This window comes from Sorghum bicolor, chromosome 4, assembly GCF_000003195.3.
Source record: "Sorghum bicolor cultivar BTx623 chromosome 4, Sorghum_bicolor_NCBIv3, whole genome shotgun sequence".
Taxonomy (NCBI): Eukaryota; Viridiplantae; Streptophyta; class Magnoliopsida; order Poales; family Poaceae; genus Sorghum; species Sorghum bicolor.
Window position 1 is genome coordinate 7,393,217 of NC_012873.2, and position 19,311 is coordinate 7,412,527.

The following is a 19,311-nucleotide window of genomic DNA, read 5'->3' on the forward strand; positions in this document are numbered from 1 at the left end:
CCATCTTTGTTGTCTTGGCGTGGAGACTTGACGTGAAAACTTGAGTTAGCACCCTTCGTGGTACAGAGACCATCTACCATCACTCTTGGCGCGAAGGCTCCTGTCGGTTGTTTCGCCGATGCTAGCAACATTCATGGTGCAAAGACTTCCTAACGCTTTATTGTCTTGGCACGAAGACTTGACGCAAAGACTTGAGTTGGTACCCTTCGTGGTGCAGAGACCACCTGTCGTCGCTCTTTGCACGAAAGCTCCTATCGGATGTTTCACCGACACTTGCGCCATTCATGGTGCAAAGGCTTCCTGCCACCATTGCTCGTGCAGAGACTCTCGTCAGCTATTTTGCCAAGCGAGTCTACATTCATCACAACAAAGGCTCCCTAGGAGGCTCTACCTCTGTTTTGTTGATCGGGCCATTGTAGCCTTCGCCTTGTTCTTAATCCTAGGCGAAGGCTCCACTTGAGATTCTTCTGACTGATCTTCATAGTCCCTAGACCTTTGAATCCTCATCATAGCCTTTGACTGATCTTCGTAGTGCTTCAATCTCTGATCTTTCATCATGGTGTTTGACTTATCGTCATGGAGCCTGTTCAGGGGGAGTTGGCCCATATTGCCTATGGGCTCTCCCAACAATAAATCAAAGCGGCTCCATCTATAGTCACTAGAGGAGATATAGAATTATCTTTGACAAACCAAGAAAAAATGTTTTTGATGGAATCATAATATATTTCTAGTCGCATACTGTGGAAGGAGAGTAATAGAAGAACATTTCACCAAAAGACAAGATGTCCAAGGAAAAATGTGAGTCTATACAAGGATGACATCACACAGTATAACTTAGCAATGCATAACACGAACACTACAGTTTAGCCTATTCGGTCATTTCGTGGACTCTTGCCCAGGGGTTGCTTAGGCCTTGTTTAGTTTGTGGCTTTTTTTGTTTTGGCTATTATAGCATTTTTGTTTGTATTTGATAAATATTGTTCAATCATAGACTAACTAGGCTCAAAAGATTCATCTCATAAATTATAGGCAAACTATGCAATTAGTTTTTGTTGTCATCTATATTTAGTGCTCTATACATGCGTCAAAAGATTTGATATGACGGAGAATCTTGAAAAAATTTTGGTTTTTAAGAAAAACTAAACAAGCCCTTAGTTTTCCTTTCATTTCTGAGTCGTTCGAGGCATGTTGTCTTGTTTGGGTATTTCCTATGACCCCGGCTGAGGTCATGTTTTTTCTTCTTCTTTTCCCTTTTTGACTTGTGTTTGTAAGCATGTTTTTTATTTTTCCCCGTCTAATAAAAAATCATAGCAAAACTATAGCTGTCCTTTTAAAAAATCACCGAGGGACGACTGGGGTCTCCTAGTTCCCGCCTTTAAATACCACCACTTAGGCCACGTTCGGTAGACAGGGAATGAGTTTGTGGAACCGTTTCTGGCCGAGAACGTTTAGATCTTGTTTGGATGTTGTCGGATTCGCATCAATCCACATGTATTGAGGTAGGTTGGAGTAGAACTTAAACTAAATTTCACCTCAATCCACTCCAACACATGTGAATTGAGGTGAACTCGACAACATCCAAACAGGGCCTTATACAATTTATTCCTGGCTAAACTTCTCCGAGAATCATTCCAGGAATGATAAGAAACGAACGAGGCCTCCCTTCCTAATCACAAAAAAAGGTCGCTCCCTTCCAAGATGGCAAAGATCTCGTTCCCAGTCCCTGGTCGGATTCTACCCTACCACCGGAGCATGGCAGCGTGAGGCCAGGTTCGGTTGAAGAGGAATGTGCTCTCTGGAAATATTTCAGCGGGATTCGTTATACAATTTGAATACGCTTCAGTGAACAGGAATTATTCCTAACCTGGATTTGGCTGAAACGAACGAGCCCTGACTGTGCATGAGCCATGTGGGCCTTGTATAACCCCTGAAGCATTGCAAACTTACGCACATCAGCCTTCAGTCCTTCACATTTGCTCGCTCCATATACAACTTATCCTACTTTTTTTTCCCCGAATTTTATTGTATCCTCCTCGCACAAGTACTGCGCTCGGTAAAAAGACCGTATATTCCTTGATAAACCAAGAGCCATACTACGCCCCAACTACATTCATTAGTATTTCGTATACCTGTTGTCTGTGCCTGTGACGACGACAACAACAGAAGCAGAAGCGTACGAGAAGGAGGACATGCATGCGTCGCCGAAAAGGAAAAGCTAGCGGGAAAAAAAAAACATAATTTGAAGGCGACAGCAGTGAGATATTTGCAGGCAAGATCCAAGAAGCCCGTGACGGTCTCACGCGCGTAAAGCCAAAAGGATGGGCCTAAACAGCTAGTATTAGCCTACACTCTACTCCAACCACTGTGCAAGTGCAAGTAGGAAGGGAATGCGTGTCCTTCTTTGCGAGCACTCGTTCCTGGCTGGCTTGACACGGAAATCTACCACCCGCCTGGGGCTCCTCCTTCCTTCACCACTGCCTGCGAATTAGAATATGTGCCCGATCATCACGTAAAGTAATGACCCTTTTTTTGCCGTGAGTTCTGCTCCACTCACTCGTGTGTTTAGGTCTTGTTTAGTTTTAAAAAAACATTCAGATTCTCTATCATATCAAATTTTACGATACATGCATGCATGGAACACTAAATATATTAAATAATAACTAATTATATAATTATCTATAATTTGATAGACGAATATTTTGAATCTAGTTAATCTATGATTAAATAATAATTATCAAAGACAAATAAAATTACTAAAGTACCTAAAACTAAAAAATTTTAACAAGGCCTCAAGCCACGTTGTTCAGGTCAGGGCACGTTGCCGGAGTGCCGGACCACAGTTCCGAGCCTCGCCGCCACGCGCCCGATGGGAGCGAGCGTTGCAGACCGTCCATTTTGCTGGGGTGACACGGTGCGGTGGTGGGGAACACGGCGAGCTCCTCCTGGCCGTCAATCCATCCGCGAGGACCTCGTCCCGGGCCCCTCGCCCGGCGGCGCGTCCGGCCATCCAGATTCGAGCTGCCGAGGGCCGACGTGCAGCGCCGCGTGTCCCGACTCCCGAGTCCCGACACGGACACACGGGAGGAGCCTGTAGGCACCAACACATCAATAGTACCGTAATCGTATCTTGGTAAGCTTGTTTACTTCCACACAAAATTCAAAATTTTTTAAGATTTCACGTCACATTAAATTTTTAGACGCATCTATATAGTATTAAATATAGACAAAATTAAAAACTAATTGCATAGTTTGATCAAAATTTACGAGACAAATCTTTTGAGTCTAGTTAGTTCATAATTGGACAATAATTACTACAAATAAACGAAAGTGCTACAGTGTCACGAAATTTTTCCCTTCACCATCTAAACACAATGTGGGGGTATAAACCCCTATACCCTCATGGGTCTATATGGGCCGCACCGTCAGAAGTGGCTCGGCCCAGAGGATGAAGACGTGCGGCGCACGACTGGTCGGCGTGCACCGCAAGGCTACAAGATATTGTACCAAATAGGATACTTTGCTTGTAACTCTGTCCCTTCAAGATATATAAGGAGGGGCAGGGGTCTCCCTAGAGGATAGGTCATACACATGATTCTCTCAACACAAATCAATACAACCAGACGCAGGACGTAGGTATTACGCCAACTCGGCGGCCGAACCTGGATAAAATGCTTGCCTGTGTCTTGCGTCACCATCGAGTTCGTAGTTTGCGCACCGTCTACCGATAAACTACTACCGTGGGCATACCCCAAGGTAGACTGCCGACCAGCTTTCGTCGACAGTGGCGCGCCAGGTAGGGGGTGTGCGTACAGCTTCCCAGACAAACAAGATGGCCATCATCCTCTACTTCGTGGCCATGGCGGGCGGCTTCACGTTCACCGTCAGCTTCAACAGCTTCACCGCCACGACCACGGAGGAGGCGTAGATCCGATCTGCGCCAATCACTTTTTCATCGACGTCGGTCGCGACTCCAACCACGCTGGCTACGACTCCGACTACTCCAGCAACACCGACCACGCCGACAACGCGTCACCCGCTTCCCTGCTACAAAGGGAGGCAGATCGACAACACCGACCTGCTCGGGCCATCGACCAAATTGTTTGGCCTACTTGCTCTGACCACGACTCGCAATAATAATCGCCGCGAAGAACGGCGCTACGACAACCGCGACCACCGTCATGACAGCAAGTCAAAAAGCTCGAAGGCCACACAATTCTGTCACCACCGACCAGACTTTCGTCCAAAGATAAGTACATTTCTAATATTTTATTTATTTTTGGCATAATATTTTTTATTATTCTTCAAAACAACTTTTTTAGCCGACTAGTTTTTTCTCCTACACGAGCTTTCCAGAGCCGGTACTGTCTCCGACTCCTCCCTACACGTGCACGAGATCCGCCCTCTGCGTTCCGGGTGGTCGGCAATAGCTCTCTGACGTGGTTGACAATCCTACGCGTGCCTAGGTTCCGCACCTCATGCTGATTGTTGGCTAGACCAGAGCTGGTACAAGCTCTAGGACGAATTAACCACTCGTGCTAATTTTATAACAAAAAATCTAAAACTTATCTTAGTACTGATTTTTTATCTAAAGGTTATTTATACATCATGTACTACCAATTCTTTATATTTATTTTTCAGGAGTTTGGCTCAGTCGACAAGCTACGCTCGGAGACTCGTCGACTATTCCCTACGCTGTGCCCGGGGACTGCTCCGACCACCGAGCACGTTTACGTTCCCAACCACGCTCGGGGACTTGTCGACTACTCTCTATGTTGTGCTCGACGACTGTGCCGACCACCGAGCACGTTTACGTTCCCAACCACGCTCGGGGACTTGTCCACTGGTACCTACGCCGTGGTCGGGGACTGTGCCGACCACCGAGCACTATACGCTCGGGGACTGTTCGGCCAGCTCACCAATTTGAGAGTTTTGGGACTGTACCGATGAAAGCCCAATTTTGGTTTTGGTAATTAATGACACCAAGTTACTAATGCCTTGTGTTCAAGTAATTTGAGTTAGGCATAGCAACACATGTGATGAAGGTGCATGGTGGCATGGAAAGGTGGCCACATGATCACAAAGGGATGAAGCATAAAGTGAAGGTCATGGTGATAGACGAGGAGCAAAGTGATCAAGGCAAAGGTATAAACATAGGGTTTTACTTTTACCGGTCTAAGATGAGTAGAGAAGTGATTGACCGGGTTTAGGATAGATAGCCGACTATCAAGAGAGGAAATCACAGTCATCTCTCGAATCAAGTGCTACTAGGTCCATATCTTGAGCATATGCATTAGGATCTAGTAAAGTGCTAACTTAACTCCTTTGGTGAAAATGTTTGTGAAAAGCTAACACACTTGCACTTTGGTGGTGGACACTTGTTGGTGTTGGCACATTTTCCAAGGAGGTGGAGTTCCTAAGGTTGAGAGGGGTGTGGGTTCCAAGCTCGGCGGGATTCGGCGCTTTTGAGAAAAATAAGAGTATATTTTCTATTGCGCCGGTGGGAAATTTTGAGAAGTCGCGGGAGTGTTTTCTCACTGAGAAACACTCACTGGACGCTGAGTGCGGAGGCACCGGACGCTGGCCTCACCGTCCGGTGTGCTTGACCCTGCTAGGGTTGAGCACCGGACGCACTCTGAGAGCGTCCGGTGGTTAGCGTCCGGTGTGAGGAGTTTTTGCAACCCTCTCTGCGCACGAGTCCGGTGAGCACCGGACCGTCCGGTGCCCAGCGTCCGGTGAGGTCGCGAGTTTGACACCCTCTCTGCGCACGAGTCCGGTGAGCACCGGACCGTCCGGTGTGGACTTGCAGAGCGTCCGGTGTGTTGCAGGTAGCCGTTAGAAACTGACGCGCGGGATTCAAGTAGGACACGTGGCCTACCCCTGAGCACCGGACGCTGGGGGTCGAGCGTCCGGTGATCACTTAGTAGCGTCCGGTGCCCCCGTTTTCAGCCTAGTGAAAACAGTCAACGGCTAGTTTCTTTGAGGGGCTTATAAATAGAAGGTGGCCGGCTTTGGGAAGTTCACTCTTGCACTTTTGAATACTTGAGGCATACTTTGAGCTAGAGAACACTCCCTCCACTCATCTCCTTGCTTGATTGCTAATCCTAGTGAGATTGAGTGAGATTCAAGTGCATTGCTTTGAGAGTTGCATTTAGTGGCACTTGATTCTTGAGTTTGCTGCGGATTTCTTGTTACTCTTGGGTGTTTCCCGACGCCCTAGACGGCTTGGAGCAGCGGTGGTGTTGAGCTCGTGATTGAAGATTGTTTCGAGCCTCACCAAGTGATTTGTGAGGGGTTCTTGAGCCTTCCCCGCGGGAGATCGCAATTGGCTACTCTAGTGGATTGCTCGTGGCTTGGAGGATCCGCATCTTGTGAGTGGATGTGCGGCACCCGCTGAGGGTTTGGCTTTGGATTGCCAATTAGCTCGTGATCCATCAAGTGGGTGTATCGCCACAACGAGGAGTAGCTTGCCGGGAAGCAAGTGAACCTCGGTAAAAAATCTTGTGTCATCTCTTGCCGAGGTCTTTCTTGTGATTGTGAGTGATTGGTTGGATATATCTCTACTCTACAACGTTGGTATAACAATCACTCTCCACTCCTTTACTTACTTGTTTATCTTGCTAGTTGTTTAGCTAGTTTAGTTTAGTCTTCTTGTTTAGGAGTGTAGCAAGTTTGTAGTTGTGCTTTCTTGTTGTAACTTGTGTTTAGCTTTCTTGCTAGACTTGTGTAAGTGGCTTGCTTAGCTTAGTTGTGCTAGTGCTAGAATAGCGTCGCCTTTTGTTTTACTAATCAACTTGTCTAGTTGAAGTTTGTAGAAATTTTAAATAGGCTATTCACCCCCCCTCTAGCCATTTGGACCTTTCAACCGACCACCGAGCACTATACGCTCGGGGACTGGTCGACCAGCCCACCAGACTGTACCGACCACCGAGCGTTATATGCTCGGGGACTGGTCGATTAGTCTATTCAATTGCAGACGGACTGGTAAATTCAATTTTTTAGACCTTGCTACAAGGCTCATACTTCGCCTTCCAGCAAGCTCGGGGACTACATCGGTACGATGCATCTGGCGATGCATCTCAGTTTTAGAATTTCTTTAAGGACTTTTCTTTTGACCCTGGCACCACGTGCCTACGTCACCTACTACCAGGCTCGGGGACTAAGTGGGCACACTTCACCTTGCGGTGAATATGCTTGCTTTTTGAAAGACTATACTTTTCAGAAAAGTAAAGTGGGCACACTTCACCAGGAAAGAAATCTTTTTAAATTTAGAGCACCATGCATTCTTCGAACAACCTGCTTCTTCGATGTCAATGTTGATCAACTGTCTTTTGAGTTGGTCAAAATACCGTTGCAACTGTTTGGGCGACTTTCCTGCTTATTGAAGATGTCAAGCCTCACTGATCGAAGAAGCTCAAGACGGCGTGTTACATCACAATACATGGTGCTCGGGGACTAGCTGTGGGGGTATAAACCTCTATACCCTCATGGGTCTACATGGGCCGCACCGTCAGAATGGCTCGGCCCACAGGATGAAGACGTGCGGCGCACGACTGGTCGGCGTGCACCGCAAGGCTACAAGATATTGTACCAAATAGGATATTTTGCTTGTAACTCTGTCCCTTCAAGATATATAAGGAGGGGCAGGGGTCCCCCTAGAGGATAGGTCATACACATGATTCTCTCAACACAAATCAATACAACCAGACGCAGGACGTAGGTATTACGCCAACTCGGCGGCCGAACCTGGATAAAAAGCTTGCCTGTGTCTTGCGTCACCATCGAGTTCGTAGTTTGCGCACCGTCTACCGATAAACTACTACCGTGGACATACCCCAAGGTAGACTGCCGACCAGCTTTCGTCGACACACAGCCCTAATGCCAGCGCCTGTATATATTACCCCTTATCCTGGCGGAGCTCGACCAAAATTTTAGGTGGGGCGAATTGTAGACACATAACTAAAACATAAGTTTTTTTAAAAAAAAATTCAAAGATTGTTATCTGGGATGGTTATAAAAATTATTAGAAGACAAAATAATCAATTTTCTCCCCTTTTTTGTTGTAAAGAAACAGTACGCATGACAATCTTAAATAGCAAGCTGCTCGCATCCAACATCTATACTCTACACCTGCACGTGGACCATTGGGCATATGCACTCCGCTGTATAGTGCTGTGCGCTGCTGCAGTTAGGCTATTAACAAGGAGAGCCATCTTGTGAGGCTTTTTGTTTTGTTCGTTTGACTAATAAGACATGACAAAGTATTTTTGGCTGATTTGTTGCGAGAGAAAAACACTGCTGATGCCTGGCAGATTTGACTGATAAGTTCAAGCGAACAGGCTGGCAGCAATTGCAGCAGTGTGTGAGGAGGTTGCGGATATCAGACGGCGCAGTCTTAGATAACCAGTAGGTGGCAAGAAAACACGTTGTAGCTAGGGGTGGCTCGACAGTGGTACCCTAACCCTGATATTGGGCTTGCTGACTCACTCAAGCGTCATTCGACCTTCTTCTCATCTAGACGCTTGTCACGCCGCGCCGCAGGGCTCGCCATCGCTGCACACTACTCTACTAAGGAGATGCCATATGGGAGTAAGGCCTTGTTTAGTTGGGGAAAAAAATTGGCTTTAGTTACTGTAGCACTTTCATTTGTATTTGATAATTATTGTCTAATTATAGACTAACTATGCTCAAAAGATTCGTCTCGCAAATTACTGACAAACTGTGCAATTAGTTATTTTTTATCTATATTTAATATTTCATGTATGTGTTTAAAGATTCGAAGTGACGAGAAATTTTGAAAATTTTTAGAAACTAAACAAGGCCTAACAAGAAGAGGGTGAGCGTCCTCCGTGCTAGCGATAGGTGGGGCAGCTGCTCCACTGTGCCGCATGGAGAGCTCCGCCTGTTTATCTTTGAAAGCTTCAGCTTCTTGTAGAGAAAAAAATGCTAAAATTTAGAGAATCAAATTAATACTATTAGATTTATTATAGGATATATTTTTATAAGATATTTATTTTATATTATAGATATTAATATTTTTTTAATAAAGTTAGTTAAAGTTAAAAAGTTTAACTGATACGGATTTTAAGAGTTGAAGTTACAGTAGAGTATTTTTCTCTACTCCCTCAATCTCGAAAATAACCACACATCTCAAATGAGCTAAACTTTACAAGGTCTGACTAATTATAAAAATGAACGGTTATTATATCAAGAGAAGGCGTGAAGCAGTAAAATGGATTATTACCATTATTAAGATGTGTATAACTTTCATTATATTAATAATAAGATGTATTTTAAAAATAAGCATATTAGGAACACAAAAATTGATCATATTTATTATTTTATTTTTTTAGATAATATTTATTATTTTATTTATAGATGTAGTTAAACTATAAAAAATATTTGACTCCTTCAAACAAAAGATGTACACTTATTTTAGGAAAGAAAGAGTAAAGTTTTTAGTTGGTGGTTGTAAAAACTTGCTTAGCTAGGCAGGCGTTCTAGGTGTCCGGTTTTGGACGTCTAGGACCTTTATCTGTTCGATTGATAAACAACGCCAAGTATCTAATCAAACAGGCCCATATAAGAGTATAAGACCATATTTAATCTCTAGGGCCTAAGGGTACTCTCAATCAGGGTTCAAAGTTTTGATGAAATGTCATGGATTTGGTAATTTTAAGTGTGGCATGAAGAAAAAAACAAAAAAATTCATATTACACTAATGTATGTACTTTATTGTAAATGCATAACTCTAGACTCTATTTTTCTATTGCTTATGTTACATATTCTTCAAAAATTAGTAGTGATAAATCATGGTAATATTTTGTTGAGACCTAAATTTTCTTTAGAAAACCACACCTTTTGCTGCGGTTTTAAAAAAGTTTGGTAGAATTTTGTTATTTTTTTGAACTTTTTGTAGTTTGTGGGGTGGCTGAAAAAATGAGACCGGAATTGAAAACCCTGCTCATAGTACATTCATAGAACAGGTTTTGTAGTTTCCAGTTAAGGCCTTGTTTAGATCCAAAAATTTTTGCAAAATAGGAATAATACCACTTTTGTTTGTATTTGACAAATATTATCCAATTATGTACTAACTAGACTCAAAAGATTCGTCTCGTCAATTCCGACTAAACTGCGCAATTAGTTTTTATTTTCGTCTATATTTAATACTTTATGCATGCGTCTAAAGATTTGATGTGACGAAGAATCTGAAAAATTTTATAAAATTTTTCGGGAACTAAACAAGGCCTAAATGTGATGTAGGAGTAGGATGACACTATCATGTTTGCTATAACTACTAATCTCTTGGTTCAAAATTATAAGACGTTTTGTGTTTTTCTAGATGCTTAGCTTTTGTTATATATTTAGATATACATTGTGTTTAGATACATAACAAAATAAATGTATTTCAAAAAGTTAACACGCCTTATAATTTAAAATGAAGTGAGTGGTTTCTTGTAGTCTTATTATCGACTCTGAGGGAATTTGACTCATCATTCATCAATGGTTTCCCAACGGCCTCATGCCATGTCTTCATTTCTTCTCATGCAACAAATGTCACTTATGGGTCTTCTTTGAAAGCATATGAAGTGTTGCGACTTGCAACTTCCGGGGCAACATTGAATTGAAGTTGACCTCACTAAGAATTATTCATTTTAAATTATAAGTTATTCTATATTTAGCCATAGTATATATTCCCTCCATACCAGTAATTCAATTTTTTTTGGACTGCCACACCGTCTCCAAAGCATAATTTTGACTTTTTAGTTTTATAAAAATATTTACTAGAAAGTGATACATATATTCCTATAAAAAGTACTTTTTACGACAAATCTATTTATATTGTTTTCACATTTCCAAACTTAACTAGTTAAAACTATATATTAGAAAAGTTAAAACAGTTTGTGATGTAAATTGGAGGGAGGAAAGACCAAAGGTATCGATTTTTAAGCTTTTGGTAAAAAGGGATTTGTTTTTTGAAAAGTAAAAGGGAATGTTTGAATGCGTACCCACAAGAAAACGCCTATAAGTGTTGAGAACTTGAGATCTGATGGCTACAAGTGCAAGCTGAATTATGCGCCACTTTTAGGTTTGGCATAGCGTCTGTGCTGCATTACAAGCCAATTTTAAATGCACCAAAAAAAAGCAGGAGAGAATAATATCCTCCCCTATAGATTTCCAAACGGGCCAAATCTGGCGGGCTGGCACGGGCACGGCACGAAAAAGCCCGATCCGAAAACGGCCCGGCACGGCCTGCCTCGTGCCCGTGCCAAGCACGGCCCGGCACCGTGCCCGTGCTTGGGCCGCGATGGCAGCACGGTGACACGGCCCGGGCACGGCCCACTTAAACGGTCGGCATGGGGTCGGCACTATATAAGCCGCGCGCGCGGCCGTCCCTCTCCAACTGAAACCCTAAATCATTCCCCCCCTCGGTCGACCTCTCGCCCTCTCCTCTTCCACTCGCTCTCGATGCAGCGTCTCCTCCCCGGCTAAAACCCTAAATCCACCTTCTTCTTCCCTTCGTCCGGTGAGAAGCAGAGGGCCACGGCGGCTGATTGACACACGGATCTACATCCCCCACCCCCCTTCTTCCTTGCTCCAAGTCAATGTGAACGTAACCTCGTCCATCTCCTCTTATCCTCTCTCTCTCTCTCTCTCGTCTCCGTCGTCGACGCCGCCGTTGCCGGACTCCGGCAGGTTCGGTGCTCCGCTTTGATGCGTTGAGGTACCAGGGTGTCGGATCTTGGCAACGACGTCCTCGCCGTTGTCTCTGGTGCTCCGTCAAGCAAGGTGAGTCGTAACCCTAGATCTCGTTAGGGTTTGGATGTTCGTTAGGGTTTAGATCTCGTCAAGCAACGGTTTTAATTCTCTCTTTTGTTTTGATGTTCATTAGGGTTTGGCGTTGAGGGACCAAAGACGGACAAGATGACAGAAGAGGATGAGATCGTCGAGATGACTGGAGACGATGAGGACGATCTCTTTGGGGATGACGAGGAGCTCTTGGGCCCTCGTGCTGCCGAGGAGCTCTTCGAGGGTTCTGCTGCCCACCCACATCCCGTCGACGACGATGTGGCCCCAATCGAGGTCCATGCTGCTGACGGTGCTGCTAACGGCAACGCCGGTGCTGCTGACGGCAACGCCGGTGCTGCTGATGCCTCCAGCATTAGGGGTAAACGCCCTTCTACCTCAAAATGCTGGGAGGATTTTGAGAAGCTCTTCAAGAAGGTAGATGGTAAGGAGGTCAGGTATGGCGCTCGTTGTCTTCATTGTCGTAAAGAATACACTGGGTATTCTAGATTTGGGACTGGCCACCTCCTGCGTCATATGGACGTTTGTGAGAAGAAAAAGGAGAAGTCTCGCCTTACTCAGTCCCACATTACTTTCACTAAAGATGGTGTTGCTCGTAACTGGGAGTATTCTTCTGAGGTAGCTCGTGTTCAGCTTGTTCGTTTGCTTGCTAGACTAGACCTTCCTCTTAGACTTGGGGAAACTGAGGCATGGGAAGAATACATACGCATTGCACATAACCCTAGATTTAAAGCTGTTTCTAAGCAAACTACTGGTAGAGATTTACTTAAGTATTTCAATGGTAAGCGTGATGCTCTGATAGAAACTATGAAGAGTAGTGCTATTTCTTCTGTTGCTATTACTTCTGATATCTGGTCTGGAAATGCTAAACAAGATTACTTGTCTGTTGTTGCTCATTATATTAATGTTGATTGGCAACTTGAAAAAAGGGTGCTTGGTTTAAGGCTTATTGATGTGTCACATAATGCTGAGAACATTGCTGATCGTATTAATGTTGTGCTTAATGATTATGGCATACAAAACAAAGTTTTTTCTGTAACTTTAGACAATGCTTCTGCTAACACTAAAGCCATTGATGCACTAAAACCTATACTTAAGGAGTACTTGGGTGCTGATTTGTTTTTGCATCAACGCTGTGCTTGTCATATCATAAATCTGATAGTGAAGGAGGCTCTTGTTCTTGTTACTCCTATGCTTGATGCTTTTAGAACTGCAATATCATGGCTTAATGCTTCTAACCAAAGAATTGCTGCATACAAAAGTTACTGCATGGCTTCTTCTGTTAGACCTAGGACTTTTGGATTGGACATGGATGTCAGGTGGAACTCTACATATCTGATGATGAAACATTTGATGCCTCACAAGGAAATTTTCCATACTTTTATTGAGTCTAATTATCCTAGAGCTAGAAATGCTCCCTTTCTTTTGACTCATGATCATTGGGCTATGGCAACTAAAATATTGGCATTCCTTGAACTGTTTTATGACTCAACAGTTGCTTTGTCTGGTGTGTACTATCCTACTGCTCCACTTATGGTTCATCATATTGTTAAGATTGCTTTACACCTGCATAAGTATCAAAATGATGAACATATTAGATGTGTTGTGCAACCTATGATTGATAAGTACAATAAATACTGGAGAACCATACCTCATCTGTATTGCATTGCATTTATCTTGGATCCTAGAGCTAAAATTAAAGGTTTCAATGCTGTGCTTAGGAAGTTACATTTGCTTACTGGTGCTGATTATGGTAATAAGTTGGCTAAAATTAAAGGTTTCAATGCTGTTGGCTTACATATATGATGATGATGATGATGTACTTCCTCCTAATCTTGATATGTCCAGGAGTATTCCTGCTACTACCTTGCTTCATGCAGCAACTGCTTCTTCATCTACTGGATCTGAACTCACATCCTATCTGGATTGTGACACTGTCAGTCAGTATGATGATGACTTCAACCTCTTGCATTGGTGGCATCAGCATAAACTAACTTATCCTGTTCTTTCTACCCTAGCTAAAGACATTTTTAGTGTGCTTGTTTCTACAATCTCTTCAGAATCTACTTTCAGCACAAGTGGCAGGATCCTTGAAGAACGGCGGCGAAGGTTGAATCCTGAGACTGTGGAGGCACTGGCATGTATCAAGGATTGGGAAGCTGCTGAATCAAGGCTACAACATATGGTGGAGGACAAGGAACTGGAGGCTGCCTTTGAAGAGCTTTATCTTGATTAGTCATTTCATTTATGTAATGGTTCTGTAATCTTAAAACTCTGGATGTGGATGCTTTGGACCTTGGTTGATGTAATGAACAATTAATCTGGGGCTGGCTGCACTCTTTTTCCCTGTCTAGGGTTTCTCACAAGGGTGAGTTTTACCTAGATAGGTTTTTAATGAGGCAGCCATTGCACAGCCCCCTTCTTTTGTTATGTTTGTGTCTTTATGATCTCTGTGTGTTTTTCTGTTTTCAAATTCTGAGAAGTTCATTGAATTTGCTATTTTTTACGAGTTTTTTTTGTATGTTTTTGTAGTGTTAGTGTCTGGGCACGACACTACACTAATGTTCACTGGCAGGCTGCCGTGCCCTTGGGCACGGCACGACACTAATTCTCGCCCTTAGTGTAGTGCCCGTGCCTGGAGCTTGGCACGGCAGCCCTACTCGGCACGGCACGGTTGGCACGCGTGCCTGATAGGGCCGTGCCTGTTAGTGCCGTGCCAGTACCGTGCTAGTGCCGTGCCGCCCGTTTGGAAAACTATATCCTCCCCTGTAGACAGGCAGTAGTAACCTGTCTGTCCCGACCCCACCCGTCAGCTCGTTCGTTCACCTTCCACTCACAATCACTCTCCCCTGTCCACGATTAGCGAAGGCTCCCTCCGTTAATCCCTCGGTAACCAAACGACCGGCCTCCTCTAATCTCTGCGCCTGCGCCACCACCACCACCATCCTGAGTATAAAACAGCGGCCTCCCCTTCCCAAACCCCCTGCTTGCCGGGCGCCCGACCTCACCTTATCTCCACCCCCACCCCGGAGATATTTCCACGCCTCTGGCCTCCTCCTCCTCCGCCACCATGGAGTCCGGCCTCGTCGCAAGCCACCGCCTCCGCCTCCCTTCCCCGTCCGCCTCCGCCGGGCACCACCACCACCACCTCCTCCGCCACCGCCACGCCCACGCCCCGGCACCGCTCCGCCTCAGCCTCCCGCGCCACCTCCCGGGGCCCGCCCCGCTCCGCCTGCCCGCCGCGCTCCCGCTCCGCCCCTACCTCCCGCCCCTCCGCGCCTCCGCCTCCGCCTCCGCCGCCGCAGCGCCCGGGGATGACGCCTCCGCGGCGTCGCCCAAGTTCCTGGGCGTGGAGACGAAGACGCTGAAGAAGATCGTGCCGCTGGGGCTCATGTTCTTCTGCATCCTCTTCAACTACACCATCCTGCGGGACACCAAGGACGTGCTCGTCGTCACCGCCAAGGGCAGCAGCGCCGAGATCATCCCGTTCCTCAAGACCTGGGTCAACCTGCCCATGGCCGTCGGCTTCATGCTCCTCTACACCAAGCTCGCCGACGTGCTCTCCAAGGAGGCGCTCTTCTACGCCGTCATCTTCCCCTTCATCGCCTTCTTCGGGGCCTTCGCCTACGTGCTCTACCCCATGCGCGACGCCATCCACCCCACCGCGCTCGCCGACCGACTCCTCGCCTCGCTCGGCCCCAGCTTCCTCGGGCCCGTTGCCATCCTCCGCGTCTGGAGCTTCTGCCTCTTCTACGTCATGGCCGAGCTCTGGGGCAGCGTCGTCATATCCGTCCTCTTCTGGGGGTTTGCCAATCAGGTACCGACGGTTCACCCAATTCTATTACTGTGTCCTCTCCGTCACAGCGAATAATTTAATAATGGCGAAATTCTCTACTGAACTGCTAGTGATTCATGGTTAGACATTTTAAAATTGCAAGTTGTAATTGATGCTGGCTCTGTTGTGGACTCTGAATATCCCCTTTCTATAAAAAAAAACTTTGGAATGGCTGGTGAGGTATGGTTGTCTTTATGCGCAGAAATTAGCGGAGTTCCTTTCAAAGATCAAGTGCAGTTTATAGTTGTCCGATGTGCTGTTTATTTATATATCTTCATTCAGGTGCTTTTGATCATTGCAGATTACTACAGTTGAAGAGGCCAAAGAGTTCTACCCGCTGTTTGGGCTTGGTGCCAATGTGGCCCTCATCTTCTCTGGGCGCACGGTGAAATATTTCTCAAACATGAGGAAGAATTTGGGTCCTGGAGTGGATGGTTGGGCAATTTCGTTGAAGGCCATGATGAGCATAGTGGTTGTACTGGGTCTTATCATCACCGGTATCTATTGGGGGGTGAACAAGTTTGTTATTGATAACTCATCTATGCCCGTGGTCGAGCGGAAAAAGAAGGTTGGACCTGGCAGAATTTCTACTATTCTTATGCTTGTGTTTATGGATCTCTCCTTAACGATTCTGTAAACATAAAAACTTTCAGGACAAGCCAAAGCTCAGCATGGGTGAGAGCATGAAGGTTCTGTTGTCATCTCGGTATGTGAGGGATCTTGCCACATTGGTCGTTGCTTATGGAATAAGCATTAACCTTGTGGAGGTGACATGGAAATCAAAATTGAAAGCACAGGTATGTTAATCTCAAAGCATGTATCTGGCCTGTTATTAACACATATACAGTATAGTTGCCAATTAATTTTCTGCTGGTGTCTTGTAGTTCCCAAGCCCAAATGAATATTCTTCATTCATGGGCGATTTCTCAACTGCCACCGGCATAGCTACCTTTACAATGATGTTGTTAGGGAGAGTAATCCTCAGAAAGTTCGGGTGGGGAGTTGCAGCTACGATCACACCTGCAGTGTTACTTCTCACAGGAGTTGGGTTCTTCTCACTGATTTTGTTTGGTGAGCCATTGACTCCTCTTATGACCAAGTTTGGGATGACACCTTTGCTTGCGGCAGTCTATGTTGGAGCAATGCAGAACATTTTCAGTAAGAGTGCAAAGTACAGTCTGTTTGATCCTTGCAAAGAGATGGCATACATTCCTTTGGATGAGGATATGAAGGTGAGTCTCCAAAAAATACCGATCCTTGTATAGATTCATATCAAATGCATATCTTGCCTTAAATGACACTTGTATTGGTATGATTGATCCAATGAGCATAATAATAATTTAAGTTGTAATATTACTTAACCTTATGAGAGGAGTAGGTGTGATCAGCATACATCATAACTTGTAGAACACGAGATTCCTATTTATAATGAAGCCACATTAATTTCTTTGATGTGAAATATGTTGTGCTGATTTGTCCTTGACTCTAGTTGTACCTGTATCTCTAAAACACTGTGATAAGTGACTTAGGTGAAGTGAAAGGTTCATAATCATCTACTAAAAGTCATGTAAACATACATAATAAGATTTTACGCTTTTATTGATGATGGCAATTATATCCCCCCACCAAAAAAAATCTATTGTTGAGTTTTATGAAACCTTCATATTCATTTGTTGCTTTTGTTCTCAACTCTTTGTGGTCATGATAACAGGTTAAAGGTAAAGCAGCTATTGACGTTGTCTGCAACCCCTTGGGGAAATCTGGAGGTGCTTTGATCCAGCAGTTCATGATCCTGTCATTTGGATCTCTTGCGAATTCGACACCCTACCTTGGTGGAATACTTCTGGTGATTGTTCTTGCATGGCTGGGTGCTGTAAGGTCCCTCGACTCACAGTTTTCAACCCTGGCAAAGCAAGATCTCGAGAAAGAAAAGATGCTGAAAGCACAGGCCGTCGAAGTCGAAACAACTGCCAAAGTAGTCGGGACTGGAAATGGTTCTCTCCAAGAAACTCTAGCTAGTGAGCCATCTGCAAATGGTGCAGCTACCAAACAGTCTCGAGAACCTGAGAGTACAACCACGGAGAAATCAGGCCAAGAACCTGAGAGTACAACCACGGAGAAATCAGGCCAACAGTCTCAATAAGTTTTCCCCAAGAAATTTAGTTAGTACAAGCCTTTGGAGGAACCAAAAGTTTCTTGGGCCTTTTATCTGGAGCTGCTGAAGAAGGCAGGAATGATTTGAGAAATAAGAAGGCCTGTTCTTCTGTTGTTGTAGCATATTTTTTACTTCACCGTGAGTATCTGTAGCTGTTTGTTTCATTCCATAGGTATAAACTGTTTCTGTTATTAAAAATTTTGGGAAGTCTGCTTCATGATAATCTTCAATAGCTAGTCCTTTGTTGTGAAAAATTATTTTGCCTGGTTTTGATATTTATGGGTACCATGTATTTTCAATTTATTCATATTCCTACTAAACAGTGATGTAGTCAGGTTCCTTTCATTACACTTAAGGTTCATGGGCTTTCCCAGGACAAATACCCTTTACCGCAGGCCCACAGCCTTAGGTGAGCATAAAAGGCGGACGTTGTCTTGGTTCAGGACTCGTTTAGATGTGTTTTTTTTTTGGATTTCGCTACTGTAGCACTTTTGTTTTTTCGTTACAAATATTTTCTAATTATAGACTAACTAGGGTTAAAAAAATTGTTTTGCGATTTACAGACAAACTGTGTAATTAGTTTTTATTTTCGTCTATATTTAGTGCTTTATGCATGTACCGCAAGATTTGATTTTTTTGTTTTTTTTTTGATAATGGATATAAAATTCGGTCTCTACATCTGAGGATGTACACAGCCCATGCAAAATTTGATGTGACGGAGAATCTTAAAAACTTTTTAGATTTCGGTGAGAACTAAACAAGGCCTCAATCAGTGATGCAGAATGCTCATACTAACGGGATGTGTTTGTGTGATCGCTAGAGAGTGGAACTAGGTGTCGAAAAAAAGAGTGGAACTGGGAATATTTTTGTGTGATCGCTGGAGAGAGAGCGCAATGGGCGTGCACAGGCATAACTGCTACACAAAGAACCTTACCCGAACTTGGGCCTTGTTTACTTCCAATTTTTTTTTTTGCAAAATAGAAATAATAGCACTTTCGTTTGTATTTGACAAATATTGTTCAATCATGGCTTAACTAAGCTTAAAAAATTCGTCTCGCAAATTATAGGTAAATTATGTAATTAGTTAGTTCTTTTATCTATATTTAGTGCTCTATATATGTACCGTAAGATTCGATGTGATGAAGAATATGAAAAATTTTACAAAATATTTTGGTAACTAAACAAGGCCTTGATATGTGCCGAATCCTTTGCCAGGGCTTGAGACGTCGCAAACCCTCCTGAAAGAGAGGGTGCCCTCGGGGACGCAAACACATAGGGGCCGCCATAAGGTGTATAGTCCTGAGCCGATATCCCCTTTCGTTCTTGAAAGAAGCATAATGCATGGGACATGATAGTGGCTGGCCGACTAGCTCCCTGGTACCGAACTACCGATACAGCAGTGATCTCACTTTACTGACATGATTGCAACAAGGTCTGAGCTGGTCACTGTATCCTTCTAAATCTGCAGGAGTGTTAAGCATTCAACCCACAGTTGACAGTAGGCACCAATCATGGA

General features: G+C 44.4%; 1 protein-coding gene across 1 annotated transcript; it reads left to right on the plus strand.

The window, feature by feature from the left end:
• LOC8082940 (ADP,ATP carrier protein 1, chloroplastic) lies at positions 14,782-18,098 on the plus strand. Its single transcript, XM_021459903.1, has 5 exons — positions 14,782-15,622; positions 15,942-16,208; positions 16,294-16,437; positions 16,525-16,872; positions 17,352-18,098. Exons 1-5 carry the CDS (start codon positions 14,876-14,878, stop codon positions 17,781-17,783), a joined length of 1,938 nt encoding a protein of 645 aa, XP_021315578.1. The 5' UTR covers positions 14,782-14,875; the 3' UTR covers positions 17,784-18,098.

Bases quoted from the DNA above. Each gene is read 5' to 3' on its own strand.
- LOC8082940 (XM_021459903.1), top strand. From the start codon at position 14,876: ATGGAGTCCGGCCTCGTCGCAAGCCACCGCCTCCGCCTCCCTTCCCCG. The intron at 16,438-16,524 runs GTATGTTAATCT...GGTGTCTTGTAG, and splicing joins AATCAAAATTGAAAGCACAG to TTCCCAAGCCCAAATGAATA. The intron at 16,873-17,351 runs GTGAGTCTCCAA...TCATGATAACAG, and splicing joins CTTTGGATGAGGATATGAAG to GTTAAAGGTAAAGCAGCTAT.